General features: G+C 46.0%; 1 protein-coding gene across 12 annotated transcripts in view; it reads right to left on the bottom strand.

Annotated features, from left to right (window-relative positions):
- hspg2 (heparan sulfate proteoglycan 2) overlaps positions 1–19,943 on the bottom strand; it is a 647,132-nt gene that overhangs the window by 433,156 nt on the left and 194,033 nt on the right. For 10 of the 12 annotated variants that reach the window (XM_085966756.1, XM_085966759.1, XM_085966758.1 and 7 more), the window contains exon 4: positions 17,752–17,823. The exons of the other annotated variants lie outside the window; for them this stretch is intronic. In XM_085966756.1, the coding sequence (XP_085822882.1) occupies positions 17,752–17,823 (72 nt within the window). The remainder of the gene's footprint in view (positions 1–17,751; positions 17,824–19,943) is intronic. 12 annotated transcript variants of the gene reach the window in all.

Raw genomic sequence — 19,943 nt, 5'->3', positions numbered from 1 at the left:
GACAATCTGCTGGGACCTGATTTATTGAGTAGGCTTTTGATTGCTGAGCAGAGATTGGATCTCTTCTATGTCTGAAGGAGCTTCTAACACAATTAAAGTACAATCTGACCACTATATCTTTCTTTTCCATCTGAGACATCCTTATCTAAAATTGTTCTTGGATACAACTCTTCAGATATTTGCACCTAAAGGTCAAATCTTTGGTTTATTGTTTTAAGCCCAATCTTCAAAGAAAAAGATAGCTTCTCCAGCCAGCTGTCTCGTGGTTGACTCGGCAGGTTTAAATCCCATGTATTTGTCTCCTAAAATCAATAGGTCTTCAAACGGGAATGGAAGGGGCACTATCGGAGATTGTAGAGGTCTGGGAAACCTGCTGCAATCTACATACTTGCACAACTTCAAATACTTCTCTTATGTAAACTTCAACCATTGAAACAATTTAAAACTGTAGCGCTAAAAATATTTAATTCCGTAGGTGCCCCATTGGGAATGTTCCGAAGGCTGAGGTACAGTGTGAAAGGTCATATTTTCTATTCTAGAAACACTGCACTGCAAGAGAAAGTTTGATAACTGTAAAATGGCAGTGGAGGCTTATTTCCTCCATGGCCTCACCCCTGCCTCCCATTTCTGTAACATCCTCGAGCCCTACAACCCTGAGAACTCGGCGTTCCTCCAACTCTGGCCTCTTGAGCACCCCCACTTTCTTCACCCCATCATTGAAAGCCGTGCCTTCAGCCATCTAGGCCCCATGCTCTGGAATTCCCTCCCCGAATCTCTCTGCCTCTCTCCCCTACTTTAAGACACTCCTTAAAACCTACCTCTTTGGCCAAGCTTTTGGTCACCTGTCCCAACAGCTCATTCTTTGGATTACTGTCAACTTTTACCCGAGTATGCTCCTGTGAAGAGCTTTCACTCCAAGCACCATCCCAAAGGCTAAGAGGAGACGTTAAATACTGAAGCAATATAGTAGATTCTTAATGTATTTAAGCTCTGAACACTGCATAATTTTCAAAATCCTTTGAATTACAACCCATAATTCACATGGCAAAACAACATTTAGTTACTAATCCAGATTAACATCTGTGAAAAGCCCTCAGCAATTTACGCCACTCTCTTTGTTCTCATAACTGTCAGACGTGCCAAGATCCAACTTAGTGTTGGGAATGGAAAATCAGTTGAGTACCAAAGGTGGGCTCCACTAATTTCTACCAGAGAGAGAATTAGCTACAGTTAGAGTTCTGCAGTCACCATTAAGAGTGGCAGCTTGGGGAACCTAGCATGTAACATGGCTGTCAGATAACAGGATGTTAGGACTCTGGGATCCCCGTGCTCCCAGTGGGTAGGCGTGTTCACAGGGGGGACGACACAGGTTGAAGAACTGGTGCTACAGTGCAGGCACTCTATCACTGACCCGCACTCCCTGTGGGCACTGCTGGGAGCGCAGAATCTATTGTCAAAGATGAAACAACAAATAGGTGCAGCTTATTCGGTGGATGCAATGTTCATCACTGGGCAGAGTAACTGAAAACTAAGAGGAGGAATTGGCCAATATTGGGAGCAATCTTTACTGTGTGGCTGAGGTATTCTAGCCAGTCAGGAGTTTAGAAAAGTGCCTCCCTGTAAACAGTAAGGTGCAGCGGTGAGAGCTCAGAGCTGTAGAAAGCAACCTTGAATTCCTGTTGTGCTCAGGTTGGCCACTTAAACCGCCCCCCCACCCCCAAACTCCCCCCAGGTATATTCCTGGATTTATTAGGATGACCCCTGAAGCTTGAGATTCTGGAGGTAAATTTCTATGCCGCTCTCTGAAGGACCTTTGGTCTGGTTTTAGAGTTTTGCACAGTTTTCTCACAAGTAATTCTATGTCAGCCGTGGCTCAGTGGGCAGCGCACTCGCCTCTGAGTCAGAAGGTTGTGGCTTCAAGCCCCACTCCAGGGACTTGAGCACAAAAATCTAGGCTGACACTCCAGTGCAGTCTTGAGGGAGTGCTGCACTGTCAGAGGTGCTGTTTTTCAGATGAGATGTTAAACCGAGGCTCCATCTGCCCTCAGGTGTTCGAAGAGCTGGGGAGTTCTCCCCGGTGTCCTGGCCAATATTGATCCCTCAATCAACATCACTAAAAAACAGATTATCTGGTCATTATCTCATTGCTGTTTGTGGGATCTTTCTGTGCGCAAAATAGCTGCTGCGTTTGCTACATTACAACAGTGACTGCACTTCGAAAGTACTTCACTGGCTGTGAATTGCTTTGGGACAGAGATTGTGAAAGGCGCTATAGAAATGCCAGTCTTTCTTCTTCCTTCGCACGTCTAACAGCAAAGAGCCAAGTGTCAGCAAAGAGTTGAACTGCAGATGATTAGGTGGGACCCACTATCACCTCTGAAAAGCCTCAGATTGTGAAACTTTGCAGTTCACCTCTGGCAGCTCAAACAAATTCCATCCCATCGTAGCTGCTTTCCTGATCTTTGTCGTGTCCTGGCCTGGCTCACTCGTGCAACACAGGACGCCTGCCTTTACACATCAATCTCCCGCGTCGCACTAATCTCGGCAAAGAACAAGCTGCCAGCTGAAGGTAGATAACTAACGCACTGCTAATTGAGGAATTGGAACATATCATTTAGGTTGAACCTATGAAGGACGCACCCAATATGAAAGTTAAGAATGCGAATGTTAGTCTTATCGACACTGCAACTGAACCACAGATAGCCAAAGGAAGCTTCATAACTATATAAAAAACTGTGCGGTAATGAATATCTATTCATTTCATGTGATCATCTTCAGGTCTCAAATTCCCATTCCTCGAGGCTTCTTGGAACATTGGAGACACACATTTACATCTTGCATGAATACAAATAAAAAATGTTATTCTTCATTATAGTGCCAGCCTTGGCTCAGTGATAGCATTCACGTCGGAGTCAGAAGTTCCTGGTTTCAAGCCCCACTGGAGTGCACAATCTAGGCTGGCGTTTCACTGCAGTACTGGGGGAGTGCAGCACTGTCAGAGGAGACGTTAAACCAAGGTCCCTGTCTGCCCTCGGGCAGAGGTTAAAGGTTCCACGGGACTAATCGGAGAACAGGGGCAGTCTCCCGGTGTCCTGGCCAAGATTTATCCATCAACTAACACCACCAAAAACAGATTAACTGGTCATTCACCTCATTGGTGTTTGTGGGATCTTGCTATGCGCAAATTGGCTGCCGTGTTTGCCTACAAACCAGAAACTATACTTCAAAAGTAATGCACAGGCTGTGAGGTGCTGTGGGGCATCCTGAACGATGCACTGTAAACACAAACTCTCTCTTTCTCGAGCTGGCATATTCAATGGGCTTGTGCACTTCTGGTCAGGCACGGAGGAGGCTGCAGCTTCACATCACAGGAAAGAAGCTTATTTTGTTTTTAATAAGATCTATTTCATTTTTGCTTTATTTGTGACCTAACAGACTAGCGTCCATTAAGTCATAACATATAAAATTCTTTTTATTTCAAAAAGGGAGTTGGTAAATGCGAGGGGAGGATGGAGAAAGAGAGAGTGTGTGTGCCGAGTATTCATGTACAATCGGCTTCTGCTTAAAAATTTAAAGGCTTTTTTTTTCAAAATATTCAGTAATTCAAATTAAACAATTTAAATAAAACACAGGAGTCATTTTATGCTTGAAAGAAATCAAATTAATTCAAAATAAGCAACCTTGAAAGAAATCAAATTAATTCAAAATAAAAAACCTTGAATTTAAAAACCGTGCTGACTCTATATAGAAAAGATCCACGTAGATTTTTAAGATTTTTAAGATGAGTTGCTGTGTTTATCAAACAGGTAATTTTCGTATTATCTGCGCACCAGGTTTCCCTCGTCACCAGGCCACTTCATAACATCACCGACAGGGAGCAGTCCAGAGGGTCTCAGGGCCCCTCCACACCAGTCTGACCTCGGAGCAGGAACTGCCTGACCCAAGGAGGCCACGGGTCCAGAGATGCGACTCGATGATGCAAAGTGTGCAGAGGCCTGTGGCCTCCTCCGTGGCTGACACGAACAATACAAGTGTCCATAGAAACAAAGAAGATAGGAGCAGGAGTAGGCCATTCGGCCCCTCGAGCCTGCTCCACCATTTAATGCGATCATGGCTGATCATCCAAATTCAGTACCCTGTCCCTGCTTTCTCCCCATATCCCTTGATCCCTTTAGCCTTAAGAAATATATCTAACTCCTTCTTGAATATATTTAATAAATTGGCCTCAACTGCCTTCTGTGGTAGAGAATTCCACAGGTTCACCACTCTCTCGGTGAAGAAATTCCTTCTCATCTCAGTCCTAAATGGCTTACCCCTTATCCTTCGACTGCGACCTCTGGTTCTGGACTCCCCCGCCATCGGGAACATCCTTCCTGCATCTAGTCTGTCTAGTCCTGTTATAATTTTATACGTTTCAATGAGATCACCTCTCATTCTTCTAAATTCTAGCGAATATAAGCCCAATCGACCCAATCTCTCTTCATACGTCATTCCTGCCATCCCAGGTATCAGCCTGGTGAATCTTCGCTGCACTCCCTCCATGGCAAGAACATCCTTCCTCAGATAAGGCGACCAAAACTGCACACAATACTCAAGGTGTGGTCTCACCAAGGCCCTGTACAACTGCAGCAAGACATCCTTGCTCTTGTACTCGAATCCTCTCGCTATGAAGGCCAACATACTATTTGCCTTCTTAACCGTCTGCTGCACCTGCATGCTTACCTTCAGCGACTGGTGCAGAAGGACACCCAGGTCTCGTTGCACTTCCCCTTTTCCCAATCTACTGCTGTTCAGGTAATAATCTGCCTTCCTGTTTTTGCCACCAAAGTGGATAACCTCGCATGTATCCACATTATACTGCATCTGCCCAATCACCCAACCTGTCCAAATCATACTGGAGTTTCTCTGCTTCCTCCTCACAGCACACACGCCCATCCAGCTTTGTGTCGTCTGCAAACTTGGGGATATTACATCTAGTTCCCTCGTCTAGATCATTAATATATATAGTGAATAGCTGGGGTCCTAGCACCGATCCCTGCGGTACCCCACTAGTCACTGCCTGCCACTCGGAAAAAGACCCATTTATTCCAACTCTTTGCTTCCTGTCTGCCAACCAGTTCTCTATCCAAGTCAGTACCTTACCCCCAATCCCATGTGCTATAACTTTACACGCTAGTCTCTTATGCGGGACCTTATCGAAAGCCTTCTGAAAGTCCAAATACACCACATCTACTGGTTCTCCCTTATCTATTCTACCAGTTACATCCTCAAACAATTCCAGATTAGTCCAGCACGATTTACCTTTTGTAAATCCATGCTGACTTTGTCCGATCCTCTCACTGTTTTCCAAGTGCTCTGCTATTGCATCTTTTATAATGGACTCTAGCATTTTCCCCACTACTGATGTCAGGCTTATTTTTCCCCGTTTTCTCTCTACCGCCTTTTTTAAATAGTGCTTGCTTTCACTTCTCTGCTTGCTTTCTTTCTGACTCAGAAGCAACAGTACCACCCACTGACTGAGCCAAGGAGTCTTTTAGGACGCACGGGGCTAACCCTGCTCATTAAATCAAGCAGCAGCCTACCACAAAGAAAGCTGCGATCTGCTGTACCTCCCTGCAGCTAAGAAAATTGTTTTTAAAATCAGTCAAACACAAAACCTTTATCTATTTAATTTTCCAGTATAAATTTGGAGAGTGCTTTTAACAAAGTGCTTAACCACCGCCCCACCCCCCACCCCTCCCCGAGACTTTCGTTCTCCTTAAAAAAAAATGAAGAGTCTGGAAACAACGTGAACGACTGTTGCTGAGCTGTCTGCTCGTGTGTGGGAGCACACTAGGGTTTACGACGAGATGGAACCATTGCCTCAGTCACAGAATTATGAATGATACCCTTGGAGGCCACATGACTCCGAATGCCAACTGTTACTGGTATGTGACCTCTGCTCTTCTGAGTGAACAGTCAATGCCCTACTCCTGGACCACCTGTGTGGCGGAATCTCATTACAGTCGGGTGGCATTGGTCCGCACAGTTCTGAAAACACCATTATTCTGATATGTGAAGTATTTGAAAAAATTGATTGTAGTTTGGGGGGGGCAGGGAAGCGGTCAGAGAGTAATTATGCAGGATTTTATTTCAGGACTAAATGGGTGACGCAAGTTGGATTGGGTAGTCAATTCATTCCTCAATATTTACTTGGAAATATATCGGCCGTTCCTTCATCGTCGCTGGGTCAAAAACTGGGAACTCCCTCCCTAACAGCGCTGTGGGAGTACCCTCACCACACGGACTGCAGCGGTTCAAGAAGGCGGCTCATCACCACCTTCTCAAGGACAACTAGGGATGGGCAATAAATGCTGGCCTTGCCAACGACGCCCACATCCCAGGAACGAGTAAAATAAATTAACAAATGTGCCATGACGTTGCATCAGATGATCATGCATCAATGAGAACCTGATTCCACGTAAGGCACAGTGCACTATTCTGCTGCTAAGGTACACGCTGTGTTTAAACTAGCTCCTGAAGGCTATGAAGTCTGGTTGTGGTAAATAACCAGACTGAGGACAGTCAGAGTTTAATTGTCGTTTGGTGGGCAGTTTGTACATTGGAAGCTGCTGCAGAATTTCTGGCTCAAGGTCAGAAACACATCATAAAATGACTGGCTCTTTCTCATCAATACTTCTGGCCATCTGAAGCTTGACAACACTTTCAACATTTTCCTGTTGGCTATTTAGTGTCCTGTGGTGTTGCGTGTGTGGATTGAAAGATTCCAATTAGTAACTAAGGGAAATTAGAGAAGCAATAAGGGCACAGCAGTCATCATGGGTGACTTTAATCTACATATAGATTGGGCTAAACAAATTAGTAACAATCACAGAATCACAGAACCCCCACAATGCAGATAGAGGCCATTTCGGCCCATCGAGCCTGCACCGACACATATCCCACCCGATCCCCGTAACCCCAACACATATCCCACCCTATCCCCTGTAACCCCACCTATTTAATCCCCCCTAACACTAAGGGTCAATTTATCATAGCCGATCAACCTAACCCGCACTTCTTTGGACTGTGGGAGGAAACCGGAGCATCCGGAGAAAACCCACGCAAACACGGGGAGAATGTGCAAACTCCACACAGACAGTCACCCGAGGCCGGATTCGAACCCGGGTCTCTGGCGCTGTGAGGCAACAGTGCTAACCACTATGCCTCCGTGCTGCCCACAATTCTGTGGAGGAGGAATTCCTGGAGTGTTTAAGGGATGGATTCCTGGACCAATATGTCGAGGAACCAACCAGAGATCAGGCCATCTTAGACTGGGTATTATGTAACGAGAAAGGATTAATTAGCAATCTTGTTGTACGAGGTCCCTTGGGTCGGAGCGATCATAATATGATCGAATTCTTCATTAAGATGGAGAATGAAGTAGTCGACTCAGAGACTAGGGTCCTAAATTTAAATAAAGGAAACTGCGATGGTCTGAGGTGCGAGTTGGGTAGGATTGATTGGGGAATGTCACTCAAAGGGTTGACGGTGGATAGGCAATGGCAAACATTCAAAGATCGCATGGATGAACTACAGAATTTGTTCATCCCTCTTTGGCATAAAAATAAAACAAAAAAGGTGACTCAACCGTGGCTAACAAGGGAAATTAGGGATAGCATAAGATCCAAGGAGAGGACATATAAATTGGCCAGAAAAAGCAGCAAACCTGAGGATTGGGAGCAGTTTAGGATTCAACAAAGGAGGACAAAGGGATTAATTAAGAAAGGGAAAACAGAATATGAGAGTAGGCTTGCAGGGAACATAAAAACTGACTGTAAAAGATAGATATGTGAAGAGAAAAAGATTGGTGAAGTCAAGCGTTGGTCCCTTGCAGTCAGAATCAGGGGAATTTATAATGGGGAACAAAGAAATGGCAGACCAATTAAATACATATTTTGGTTCTGTCTTCACAAAGGAGGACACAAATAACCTCCCAGAGACGTCGGGGAACATAGGGTCTGATGAAAGGGAGGAACTGAAAGAAATCAGTATTTGTAGGGAAATGGTGTTAGGGAAATTGACGGGATTGAAGGCCGATAAATCCCCAGGGCCTGATAATCTACATCCTAGGGTACTTAAGCAAGTGGCCCTAGAAATAGTTGATGCTTTGCTGATCATCTTCCAGCATTCGATGGATTCTGGAACAGTACCCATGGATTGGAGGGTAGCTAATGTTACCCCACTATTCAAAAAAGGTGGTAGAGAGAAAACGGGGAATTACAGACTGGTAAGCCTGACATCGGTAGTGGGGAAAATGCTAGAGCCCATTATAAAAGATGTAATAGCAGAGCACTTGGAAAACAGCGACAGGATCGGACAAAGTCAACATGGATTTACAAAAGGTAAATTGTGCTTGACTAATCTACTGGAATTTTTTGAGGATGTAACTGGTAAAATAGATAAGGGAGAACCAGTGGATGTGGTGTATTTGGACTTTCAGAAGGCTTTCGATAAGGTCCCGCATAAGAGATTAGCGTGTAAAGTTAAGGCACATGGGATTGGGGGCAAGGTATTGACTTGGGTGGAGAACTGGTTGGCAGACAGAAAGTAAAGAGTTGGAATAAACGGGTCTTTTTCCGAGTGGCAGGCAGTGACTAGTGGGGTACCGCAGGGATCGGTCCTTGGGCCTCAGCTATTCACAATATATATTAATGATCTAGACAAGGGAACTCGATGTAATATCTCCAAATTTGCAGACGACACAAAGCTGGGTGGGCGTGTGTGCTGTGAGGAGGATGCCGAGAAACTCCAGGATGATTTGGACAGGTTGGCTGATTGGGCAAAAGCATGGCAGATGCAATATAACGTGGATAAATGTGAGGTTATCCACTTTGGTGGCAAAAACAGGAAGGCAGATTATTATCTGAATGGCAATAGATTGGGAGAAGGGGAAGTGCAACGAGACCTGGGTGTCCTTGTGCACCAGTCGCTGAAGGTAAGCATGCAGGTGCAGCAGGCGGTTAAGAAGGCAAATGGCACGTTGGCCTTCGTAGCGAGAGGGTTCGAGTACAGGAACAAGAATGTCTTGCTGCAGTTATACAGGGCCTTGGTAAGACCACATCTTGAGTATTGTGTGCAGTTTTGGTCGCCTTATCTGAGGAAGGAGGTTCTTGCCATGGAAGGAGTTCAGCGAAGATTCACCAGGCTAATACCTGGGATGGCAGGAATGACGTATGAGGAGAGATTGGGTCGATTGGGCTTGTACTCGCTGGAGTTCAGAAGAATGAGAGGGGATCTCATTGAAATTTATAAAATTCTGACAGGACTGGACAGACTAGATGCAGGAAGGATGTTCCCGATGGTCGGGGAGTCCAGAACCAGGGGTCACAGTCTAAGGATAAGGGGTAGGCCATTTAGGACAGAAATGAGGAGGAATTTCTTCAGCCTGAGAGTGGTGAACCTGTGGAATTCTCTACCACAGAAGGCAGTAGAGGCCAATACATTAAATATATTCAAGAAGGAGTTGGATATATTTCTTACGGCTAAAGGGATCAAGGGGTATGGGGAGAAAGCAGGGACTGGGTACTGAATTTGGATGATCAGCCATGATCGCATTGAATGGCGGAGCAGGCTCGAGGGGCCGAATGGCCTACTCCTGTTCCTATCTTCTATGTCTATGTAACCATTCCAATGTTCTATTCATTCAGCACAAAAGCTCACACAATCACACACGCACAGCTTGGTCAACAGATAAATCGCATTCAGATCAACATGGGATAAAAATTGATAAGGAGGAGGCACTAGAAAGGCTGGCTGTACTTAAAGTAGGTAAGTCACCAGGACCGATGTGATGCATCCTACAACGCTGAGGAACGCTGAGGGAAGTGAAGGAAGAAATCACGGAGGTACTGGCCATAATCTTCCAATCCTCCTTGGATACGGGGATGGTGCCAGAGGACTGGAGAATTGCAAATGTTACACCCTTGTTCAAAAAAGAGTGTAAAGATAAACCCAGCAACTACAGGACAGTCAGTTTAACCTCGGTCGTGGGGAAGCTTTTAGAAACAATAATCAGGGAGAAAATTAACAGTCACTTGGACAAGTGTAGATTAATTAAAGAAAGCCAGCACAGATTTGTTAAAGGCAAATCATGTTTAACTAACTTGATTGAGTTTTTTGATGAGGTAACAGAGGGTTGATGAGGGCAATGTGGTTGACGTGGTGTACGTGGATTTCCAAAAAGCATTTGATAAAGTGCCACCTAATAGGCTTGCCAGCAAAGTCAAAGCCCATGGAATAAAAGGGACAGTGGCAGAATGGATACGGAATTGGCTAAGTGACAGGAAACAGGGAGTAGTGGTGAACGGTTGTTTTTCAGACTGGAGGAAGGTACACAGTGGTGTTCCCCAGGGGTCGGTACTAGGACCACTGCTTTTCTTGATATATATTAATGACTTAGACTTGGGTGTACAGGGCATAATTTCAAAATTTGCAGATGACACAAAACTTGGAAGTATCGTGAACAGTGAGGAGGATAGTGATAAGACTTCAAGAAGACATAGACAAGCTGGTGGAATGGGTGGATATGTGGCAGATGAAATTTAACGCAGAAAAGTGCAAAGTGATAAATTTTGGTAGGAAGAACGAGGAGAGGCAATATAAACTAAACGGTACAATCCTAAAGGGGGTGCATGAACAGAGACACCTGGGGGTATATGTGCACAAATCATTGAAGGTGGCAGGGCAGGTTGAGAAAGCAGTTAAAAAAGCATACGGGATCCTGGGCTTCATAAATAGAGGCAGAGTACAAAAGAAAGGAAGTTATGAAGAACCTTTGTAAAACACTGGTTCGGCCTCAACTGGAGTCGCGTGCCCAATTCTGGGCACCACACTTTGGGAAGGATGTGAAGGCCTTAGAGAGGGTGCAGAAAAGATTTACAAGAATGGTTCCAGGGATGATGGACTTCAGTTATGTGGATAGACTGGAGAAGCTGGGGTTGTTCTCTCAACCTTCTCTGCTCCAAGGAGGAGATTTGATAGAGGTGTTCAAATCATGAGGGGTCTAGACAGAGTAGATAGAGAGAAACTGTTCCCATTGGCGGAAGGGTTGAGAACCAGAGGACACAGATTTAAGGTGATTGGCAGAAGAACCAAAGGCGACATGAGGAAAAACTTTTTTACGCAGCGAGTGCTTAGGATCTGGAATGCGCTGCCTGAAAGGGTGGTAGAGGCAGATTCAATCACGGCTTTCAAAAGGGAATTGGATAAGTACCTGAAGGAAAAATATTTGCAGGGCTACGGGGGAAAAGGGCAGGGGAGTGGGACTAGTGAAGTGCTCTTGCAGAGAGCCGGCAAGGGCTCGATGGACCGAATGGCCTCCTTTGGTGCTGCAACGATTCTATCCCTTGCTATGTTTACCTGGTCTCAAAATGTTGTTACTGTCCAGCATGGACCTTCTACTGTGATAACCTGAACCTCCAGAAAGAGCGAGTTTGCGAGTCTCCACAAGCCTGCAGTAATGCTGTTAAACTGTAGTTTTAAAAACCTTTAGCAGTGATTGTCCCATCAGGCGATGATTCCGTGGTATCTTGAAATATGTAGGTTTATTGCACGGTAATCTCAGCACTGCACTGGAGTGTCAGCCTAGATTTTGTGCTCAAGTCTCTGGAGCGGGACTTGAACCTGCAACCTTCTGACCCAGAGGCGAGGGTGCTGCCCACTGAGCCACGATGACACCAAAGCAGGAATCCTGACTGATTTTCACCTTCCAAGTTTTCCATTCTCGCTCAGGATGTGGGCGTCTCTGGTAGAGCCATGATTTATTGCCCACCCTGAGTTTCCCGGAGAAGTTGGTGGCGGACCTTCTCTTGAAGCGGCACCGTTTGTAGCAGTTGGATCCAATCAGCGGCTCGCTAGGCCACATCAGAGGGTAGTTAAGAGGCAGTGGGTTCAAGCCACATTCCAAAGACTTGAGCACATAATCTAAGCCGACACACTGCTGAGGGAGCGCTGCACTGTCGGAGGACACGGTAAACCGAGGCCCCCTCGGCTGCCTCAGGTTGACGTAAAAGATCCCATGGCACTAGACCGGTGACATGGCCAACATTTACTCCTCAACCATCGGTCGCTGGTCATTATCTCTCTGCTGTTTGTGGAACCTGTTTGTGTGCAAATTGGCTGCCGTGTTTCCCTACATTACAACAATGACTAGACTTCAAATGTACTCAAGTTGCCTGTAAAGCGCTTTGGAACGTCCAGAGGTCAGGAAAGGTGCTTTATAAACTGCTTCCTTTTTTAACTTTATACTGGGCCCATCAAGCCTAGGGATAGCTGGGGCTGCCCGTTACCTTTCAATGGTATGACTTATAATCTAGAATGCTCGTAAGGTTTTATTGAAAAGGAAGCTTATAAAAGAGGATGTAACTTCCATAATATGGGTAAATGCATTTTATTTGAAGCCTTTCCCCTAGACAGTTCAATTTAGCTGCAGACAGCTGGCTTACTGAACGGTCTGTTTTCAGTTACTGAGATGGTAAATCAATCTTTACTGACATGCCCACAGTTCCCAGCCAGTCCATTTACAAAAGGGAGCCAGCGCCAGATAATAAAAAGCCAATGACAGAATTTGTCAGCTGGTGAGGTGTCCCGTCCATGAAACATTTCTACACACGGCAGGATTGGACCACATGGCCATCGAGTAAATGCATGTCATCACAGGAGCACTGGTTTGGGTGAACGATTTGTCCCAATAAAGTGATTCTCGAAAGAGGCAAGGTCCAGCGAGAGAGGCTGGAAAGTCTAAAGAATGTGCTACCCTGGTCCAGACCTGCTTATTGTTAAAATAACAGAAAATGCTGGAAAAACTCAGCAGGCCAGGCAACATCCGTGGAGAGAGAAATAGAATCAACGTTTCAGGTCGAAACCCTTCATCAGGACTGAAGAAGCACAGGAAATGAAACAGATTAAAAGGCCAGTTTGGGGGCTGGAAGAGAACAAAAGAGAAGTGAAGAGACATTAGGAGGTATTCAAAACCAGACGAGATGGTGACAGAACTAGTGGAGACAAAAGACGGCTCTAGATTAGGTGTGAAATGCGCTGGCAGAATGGGAGACAGCTGCCATGTGGGAGAGTAAAAAGGGGGGGGGTTCATTTCCTGTGCTTTTTCAGTCCTGACGAAGGGTTTCAACCTGAAACGTTAACTCTGTCTCTCTCTCCACGGATGCTGCCTGGCCTGCTGAGTATTTCCAGCATTTTCTGTTGTTATTTCAGATTTCCAGCATCCGCAGTATTTTGCTATCCTGCTTATTTTTAAATAGACGCCCCAGAAGGCATTTAACAAAGTTCCACACAAAAGGCTAAATTTAAGCTGAAAGTTGTGAGGATTCAGGTTAAATTGTGGGTATGGATAACAAAACAAGTGTTCATAATGCTGAAAATGGTCATTAATTTTTAACAGCATCTCACTGGGGAGTGGGGCGAGCTGAGCAGGTGCCCCGGGCGGGGCTCAGGCTTGGGAACAAGGCTAGTTCTAATTTACAGCAGTGACTGGCATACAACTTGCATTTATATAGCGCCTTTAATGTAGTAAAACGTCCCAGGGCGCTGCACAGGAGCGCTATCAAACAAGGTGTGACACGGAGCCACATAAGGAGATATTAAGTCAGGTCAGAGGTAGGTTTTAAGAAGCATCTTAAAGGAGGAGAGGGGCGGAGAGGTTTAGGCAGGGAATTCCAGAGCTCAGAGCCCAGGCAGCTGAAGGCCACCGATGGCGGCGCGATTAAAACCGGGGATGTGCAAGAGGCCAGAATTAGAGGAGCTCAGAGATCTCCCGGGGGGGGAGTGCGGTTGTGGGGCTGGAGGAGGTTACAGAGATAGGGAGAGGCGAGGAGAGGAAAGAACAAAAAGGGAAGGTCTGTGATAGGATGGAAGGCAGGAGAGATTAAATGACAAAAGGGATGATGGCGCAAGGTCTAACATCTATTTGGAGGAAAAAAAACACAGAAAAAAAAATCACACGGGAAATACAACTTGGACAAGTACTTCCCATTCAATCCACATCCATCCAAGTTTATATTGGCTGGTGTGATTACTGACTTCATTATATTACAATGGCAACCGCATCACTGCACATTGCTCAGCTCACAAGCCTGGTGAAGTGTTTCGAAAGCTATTCTTCCCAGGCAACAATATCCCTTTAATTAAGGAAAGAAAAACAGACAGGCAATATGACCAGGTCTTCAATGTGCCAACGTGCATGGCACAAAGTGAAGGTGGCCTCCCTCGTGGGTCAGCTGGTTCAGGCTGAGCCTCACAGGGCAGGAAGGTCCAACCTCCAACGAGTTAACCGCTTCCAGCCAGGGCAGCAGGAAAGATTCAACTACTGCACTGGCCTCAGCACCTGGGTAAGGGAGGAGGAAACCACCCAGTGTCCCTGATCCTGTTCGCTGTCCAGCAATCTGTTGGAAATCTGTATGGATGGAAATATAAAACTGGAGCTTTGGATAAACTCTCACATATTTCTACCGGTTTGTGTTTCCAAGGCTGACTTTGAATTAAGCAAAATTCACACACTTTTTACCTTTGTTATGCAAAGTGTGTCCCTCAATTGCAGTTGGAACCATTAAAAGTTGGTCTGAACATTTTTCACAGTAGTTATAAATCTATAGGGTTGATGTTCCTCCCCCCCCACTCCCTGCCCCAGCGTTAATGAGGTATGGTACTGCACCCACCACCACACTGCACCCGACGGGATGAATTTCCAGGGTCAGCTCATTTGCATGGCCTGGCCTTCACCCAGGAATGGGTGGGCGCCTGGAGCCAGGGAGAAAACGGGGTCACTGCGCCAGGCTGGAGGTCACTGCGCCAGGCTGGAGGTCCCTGCTGGCTTCAAAGTCTCCAGGCTGCTGCCCAAAGGTCTCCATCACTGCTGCTCCTCCTTCCTCGCCCAATACAATGGCCAACGTATCCTTCTGCAGTGCTAGGAGGGACCAGGCAGGCCCTTTTCAAATCCAACAACCTGATGGATTCGACACAATCTCTACCTTCTCTGGGTGATCCTCTTTCTGGGCATCCATCAGGCAGAATCCAAGGAACTAATGCGAGAGGCACTCCTCCATCGCGAACATACAATTTAGATGCCCCGCCGGGTTCAGGGGAGAGTTTCCAGTCCATACTGTCCCGGGAGATGTTCGGTGACCTGCCCCTGCTCCAATTTCTTCTGCCTAATGGTCTAGAGCCAAGTGCTCACTGGGCACTAAGTGGAGACAAACTGGCCGCACAAAGCTCGATTCGTGTCTTGACTACAAACCTCGGCCTGAATTATCGGCGACTTGCGCACGATATTTCTCCTTCCACTCCTGAATGCATCAACTCTCCCTTTCATAGACTTCCACAGGCTCAGACAAACCCTCCGGTCACGTGTGGGAGTGGGCATTCTGAGCGTGCGCATGTGGCAAATGTGTCTAGTTTGTGACTGTTTAAGCTGTTGGGCGGGTGTCCGTTACTTCAGACTGCCAGTGGCCTCCTCATTCTACATTCCAAATCGCTTCTGTATCCTGACCACTCACGGTTCATTGTTCAAATGGCGGGAAGCTATCCCGACAAAAAATGAAGCTGAACACTGAACACTACAGGAAGCTGTGTGTATTTTTAATTCTACTATTGTTAAACAACGTCTGCTCGTCTGGGAACTGGTCAACTGGCATCCGAAAGCAATCTGCAGTATTCGTCAACTAGCACGAGGCATCAAAAGTCAGAAGAAATATATAATAAAAATACTGGCAGATTTTCCAGTTCAGGAATACGCTTTGGACACTTGTGCGAGACCAGAGCTTCTCCGAGCACGATTCTGGTGGAGCTGGCTGCATGCCAAACTTAAAACGGCCGAGGCTGAAACAGGCAGCTGAAAGATGTGCTTTTAGTGGGTCCCGTCAATTTTACACTCGACTTCCAGCCAACTGCAGATGCCCAGCGTATGGGGAACATGGTGCAAGCTGAAAGCCCCTACTGAGCTCAGAGGCCAGGGTCGGGCGAAGGCTTGAACTCCATGCATCACCTTTCATTTTCAATCATCTCAGGGGAGTTACAAGACACAACCTACCGAATTCAACTTGCCACTTACACAGACTTTGTGCTCCAAGATCAAAGGACAGTTACACATCTTCAGAAGTTATTGAAATGCATAATTAGCCCATTCTGCACTTGCCATGTTGTATTGTACTGGCAGTATTTGCCAAATGCTTTCATGCTTCATATTGCCATTTAATTAGCAAATCAGTATTTTTAGTTTAACCAGTGAGAGAGAGCAACAAAAATAATAGATCGGATTTCCCAACTCAGTGCCGGTGGAGAGTGAGGCAGAGAGCAGCATATTTCAATCTCACTGCAAGACATTTATAGCTCTGAGTTTTGGAGCTATTATAAAACTTCTTCCTCCAAAAGTGAAATGCTTCCCCAAAAAACGGTCCTAAATACTAACATTGACTGAACTCTAGTTGTGATTGTGAATCGGGAACTCTGAACAAGGGAGCACTGCTTACTGCAGCAAAATCACAGGCAGACGGCCCATCGGCGGTTTATTTAATTTGTTCCTGGGATGTAGGCGTCGCTGGCAATGCCAGCATTTATTGCCCATCCCTAATTGCCCTTGAGAAAGTGGTGGTGAGCCGCCTTCTTGAACCGCTGCAGTCTGTGTGGTGATGGTACTCCCACAGTGCTGTTAGGTCAGGAGTTCCAGGATTTTGACCCAGTGACGATGAAGGATCGGCGATATATTTCCAAGTCAGGATGGTGTGTGACTTGGTGGGGAACTTGGAGGTGGTGGTGTTCCCACGCGCCTGCTGCCCTTGTCCTTCTAGATGGAAGAGGTTGTGGGTTTGGAAGGTGTTGTTGAAGAAGCCTTGACGAGTTGCTGCAGTACATCTTGTAGATGGTACACACTGCAGCCACGGTACGCCGGTGGTGGAGGGAGTGAATGTTTAAACGAATGGACATAAAATGACAAGCTGCGTGCTCGCGATGCACTCCCCGCGGAGCGACAGTTTCTCCTGGGAGTGCCTCACTGCAGAATCACTCCTCGTGGCTTCAAAAAGAGATGTACAGATTCAAGTAAAGGAGCACACTAGATACAAGGAGTAGGAATAAATTTATAGAATTCTTAAAATATTGTAGTTGTTGTGAAAAGTTCATTTTAAACAAATGTTTTATTGTTTTTAAATAATAAAAGGTGCAAAAAAGATTTACTAGGGTGATACCAGAACTGAGAATTATAACCATCAGGCCGGGGCTCTTTTCTCTAGAAAAGGGAAGGCAGAGTGGTGACCTGATGGAGATTATGAAGGGGTTTGAGAGGCATTTAGGGGAAGCTAGATAATGAGGGAGAAAGGAATAGGAGGATATGTTGATGGGGTGAGATGAAGTGAGGCGGGAGGAGGCTCGTGTGGAGCAGAAACACCGGCACAGACCAGCGGGCCGACCGGCCGGTTTCTGTGCTTTACATTTGATGTAATTTATTGTAATATATAATCTGCATTTTCAGTTAGGGGTACTGAAAGTGATTTAGTTTTTGGAAGAAATGCAAGTGATGTTAATGTGCAAAGAGCAACACATTTGAGGCCACTTTCCAAACCACTCGCCCTTTGCATGCAGCTCGACATGCTGAACACAGACAGCGGCATGCTGAGGTTAGCTGTAACAGGGCAGAACGCTCACAGCGCCAGAGCACGCTATGTTAGAGTGCACGCAACACAGACTGGGTGCAGGAAGACTTACCGTACTGAGGGGGCTCTGGGCTGCTGTTCATTTCTGCTACAACTGGAATCATTAGAGGGTAAAGTGGGGTCGCTGGGCCATCCAAGAAGGAGACACACGGACAGACAGAGGGGATAAGGAGCGGGAGAAGACAGTGGCGTCAACAAAACAGGGCAACGGGTTAACGAGGAGGAGGAAAATAGGACAAGAGGTACAGAAAAAGAGTGAAAGGAAACAAGACAGGGGATAGGAACAGATTCAAAAAGGAAGGATGGGAGAGGGGAAGAAGAAAAAAAGAAAATGAGTAACGACAAATAAAATACAAAATGGATAAAAATACCCCGAATACATGATCATAGATTAAAATCCAATCCCATTTACAATTCAACTTCCTTTTAGCTCATGTAAATAGTTCAACATTTTTACTTCAAAAGGCAATCCTTAAATAACTGCAGGAAATTAGTTTTTGCATCATCTTCACCCGAACATTCCCAACATGGGGGAGGGCAGGATGTTTGAGGAACGTCTCTTCAAACGCCTCAGTCTCCCATCTGGTCACTGTAGGATGGGTTGCTGGTGCGAAAGACCAGCTGAAAAGCTGCTCCTTTTCATTTTAAACTGAAACCCTGTGAATGGGCAGTGACAAAAATAAATGTGCGCACACATTCTGCAACTGTTCCTACCGCCCCGGACCAAACGCAATGTTTCCGTTTCCCGCCCGACAGACGTTCATCGCAGACGGTCAACCCAAAGACAGAGCAGCTCTATCCTCGCTCCTGCAAGTGTTCACACGTTCTCGCCCATTCGCTCAGTTTCAAACAGGGGTCTATCCAGAAATTAACAACCCACCGCTGATTCTGAAGCTAAGAGAGGAAGCTAGAAGCCCCTGGCTACCGCCAGCTCTGCCGGTGTTACTGGTGGGAGCAGACACCTTGATGCTGATGAAATGTCGCCAAGGACACCTGCACTTGCAAAATGTCTGCAATATCCAAGACGTCAACACCAATAAATTGAGCAAACAAAAGCAGCTCCTCCCCATCGCTATTTCACCCAGGCAGCTGTTCACTAATTCCTACACCAGCTCCAAAGGCAGCTTTGAAACTTCACAAGTTTTTAGTTCCGGATTATTGTTCAAACAAGTGTAAACAATCGGGGCTTTCCAACTCTCTTCCCGCGTATTCCTGGAGGTTCCATCACATGTCCTCCCGCCGCACCCAGCCTTCTTCCTACTTCCAACACTGAGAGCTAAACGAAAGTCTTCCGAGCAAATGAAAAAACAGCATTTTATTTTTATGCCCATGTGATGTTTCTCCAGGGTTGCTCACAGCAGTGTGTCCAGGAAATCAATCTTAAATTCCTGGAGATGCCGGGACACTCCTGGAGGATTGACAGCAATGCCCCCGCGAAGCTGCGCGGACTGTGAGCTCCCGCGCAGGCCGCTCACCGGCTTTCGTATTGTAAAAACCGCGCAGGCGCAAAATTCGAATGGGCTGTTCAGCCAGTTAAAGGGCCCGTGCACCAAGAATGGGGGCATTGGCTGGCATCACCAACGTATAAAAAGAGATCAGACTATCTGCCTGTAAGCATGACCGGATCTAATCAGCCTCTGTGATTTGACATGTACAATGTAGTCCCTCATTATCTGCACCTTCAAGTTCTTTTATCAGTTGAAAGAAAGTCAAATTCTGCTGTCGAACGACCGAACAAACCCTTTCTGCATCTCACTGGTTTAAGCCTGCTCACTAACACCAGGGCCAAAGTTTCCTTTCCTGTTACAACTTAAACTTGCTTTAAGTCCTTCAATTCTTCTAACATGTCTGATCGCTAAACTTTCTGTTAAAGCTAAGAATGAATAAACAACTTCTGCAAATCTGAGCGGGTCATCAGTATTTTATCACAGGAAGACAGTCACAACACGCCAGCGATAAAAGCCCAATGATCTAGATTTTACTAGCAGCTGGTCGACAATAGCCAGCAGAGGGAAGGCATGTTGAAGCAAACCAGTTTTTTGTTCAATTTTTTGCTCAATTTAAAAAAAAAAAATTTTTAATTGCTTCCAGTTCCTACCCTACCCAGACAGCAGAAGGTAGCAGGGTGCCTCCCTAGTTTTAACTTCCTGGCATTCTCGATGCCACAAAAACTGTCGCTAAAGCGAAATGTTCTGGTTATTGTAAAGCTGCATTTACTGCTCTCCCCCCGCCCCACTCCATGCG

The sequence above is a fragment of the Somniosus microcephalus genome, chromosome 25 (assembly GCF_052327205.1).
Source record: "Somniosus microcephalus isolate GS21.2 chromosome 25, FLI_Smic_1.0, whole genome shotgun sequence".
In the NCBI taxonomy this organism is placed as follows: domain Eukaryota; kingdom Metazoa; phylum Chordata; class Chondrichthyes; order Squaliformes; family Somniosidae; genus Somniosus; species Somniosus microcephalus.
The sequence above is the reverse complement of the archived record's forward strand: the minus strand, read 5'-3'. Positions and strand labels throughout refer to the sequence as shown.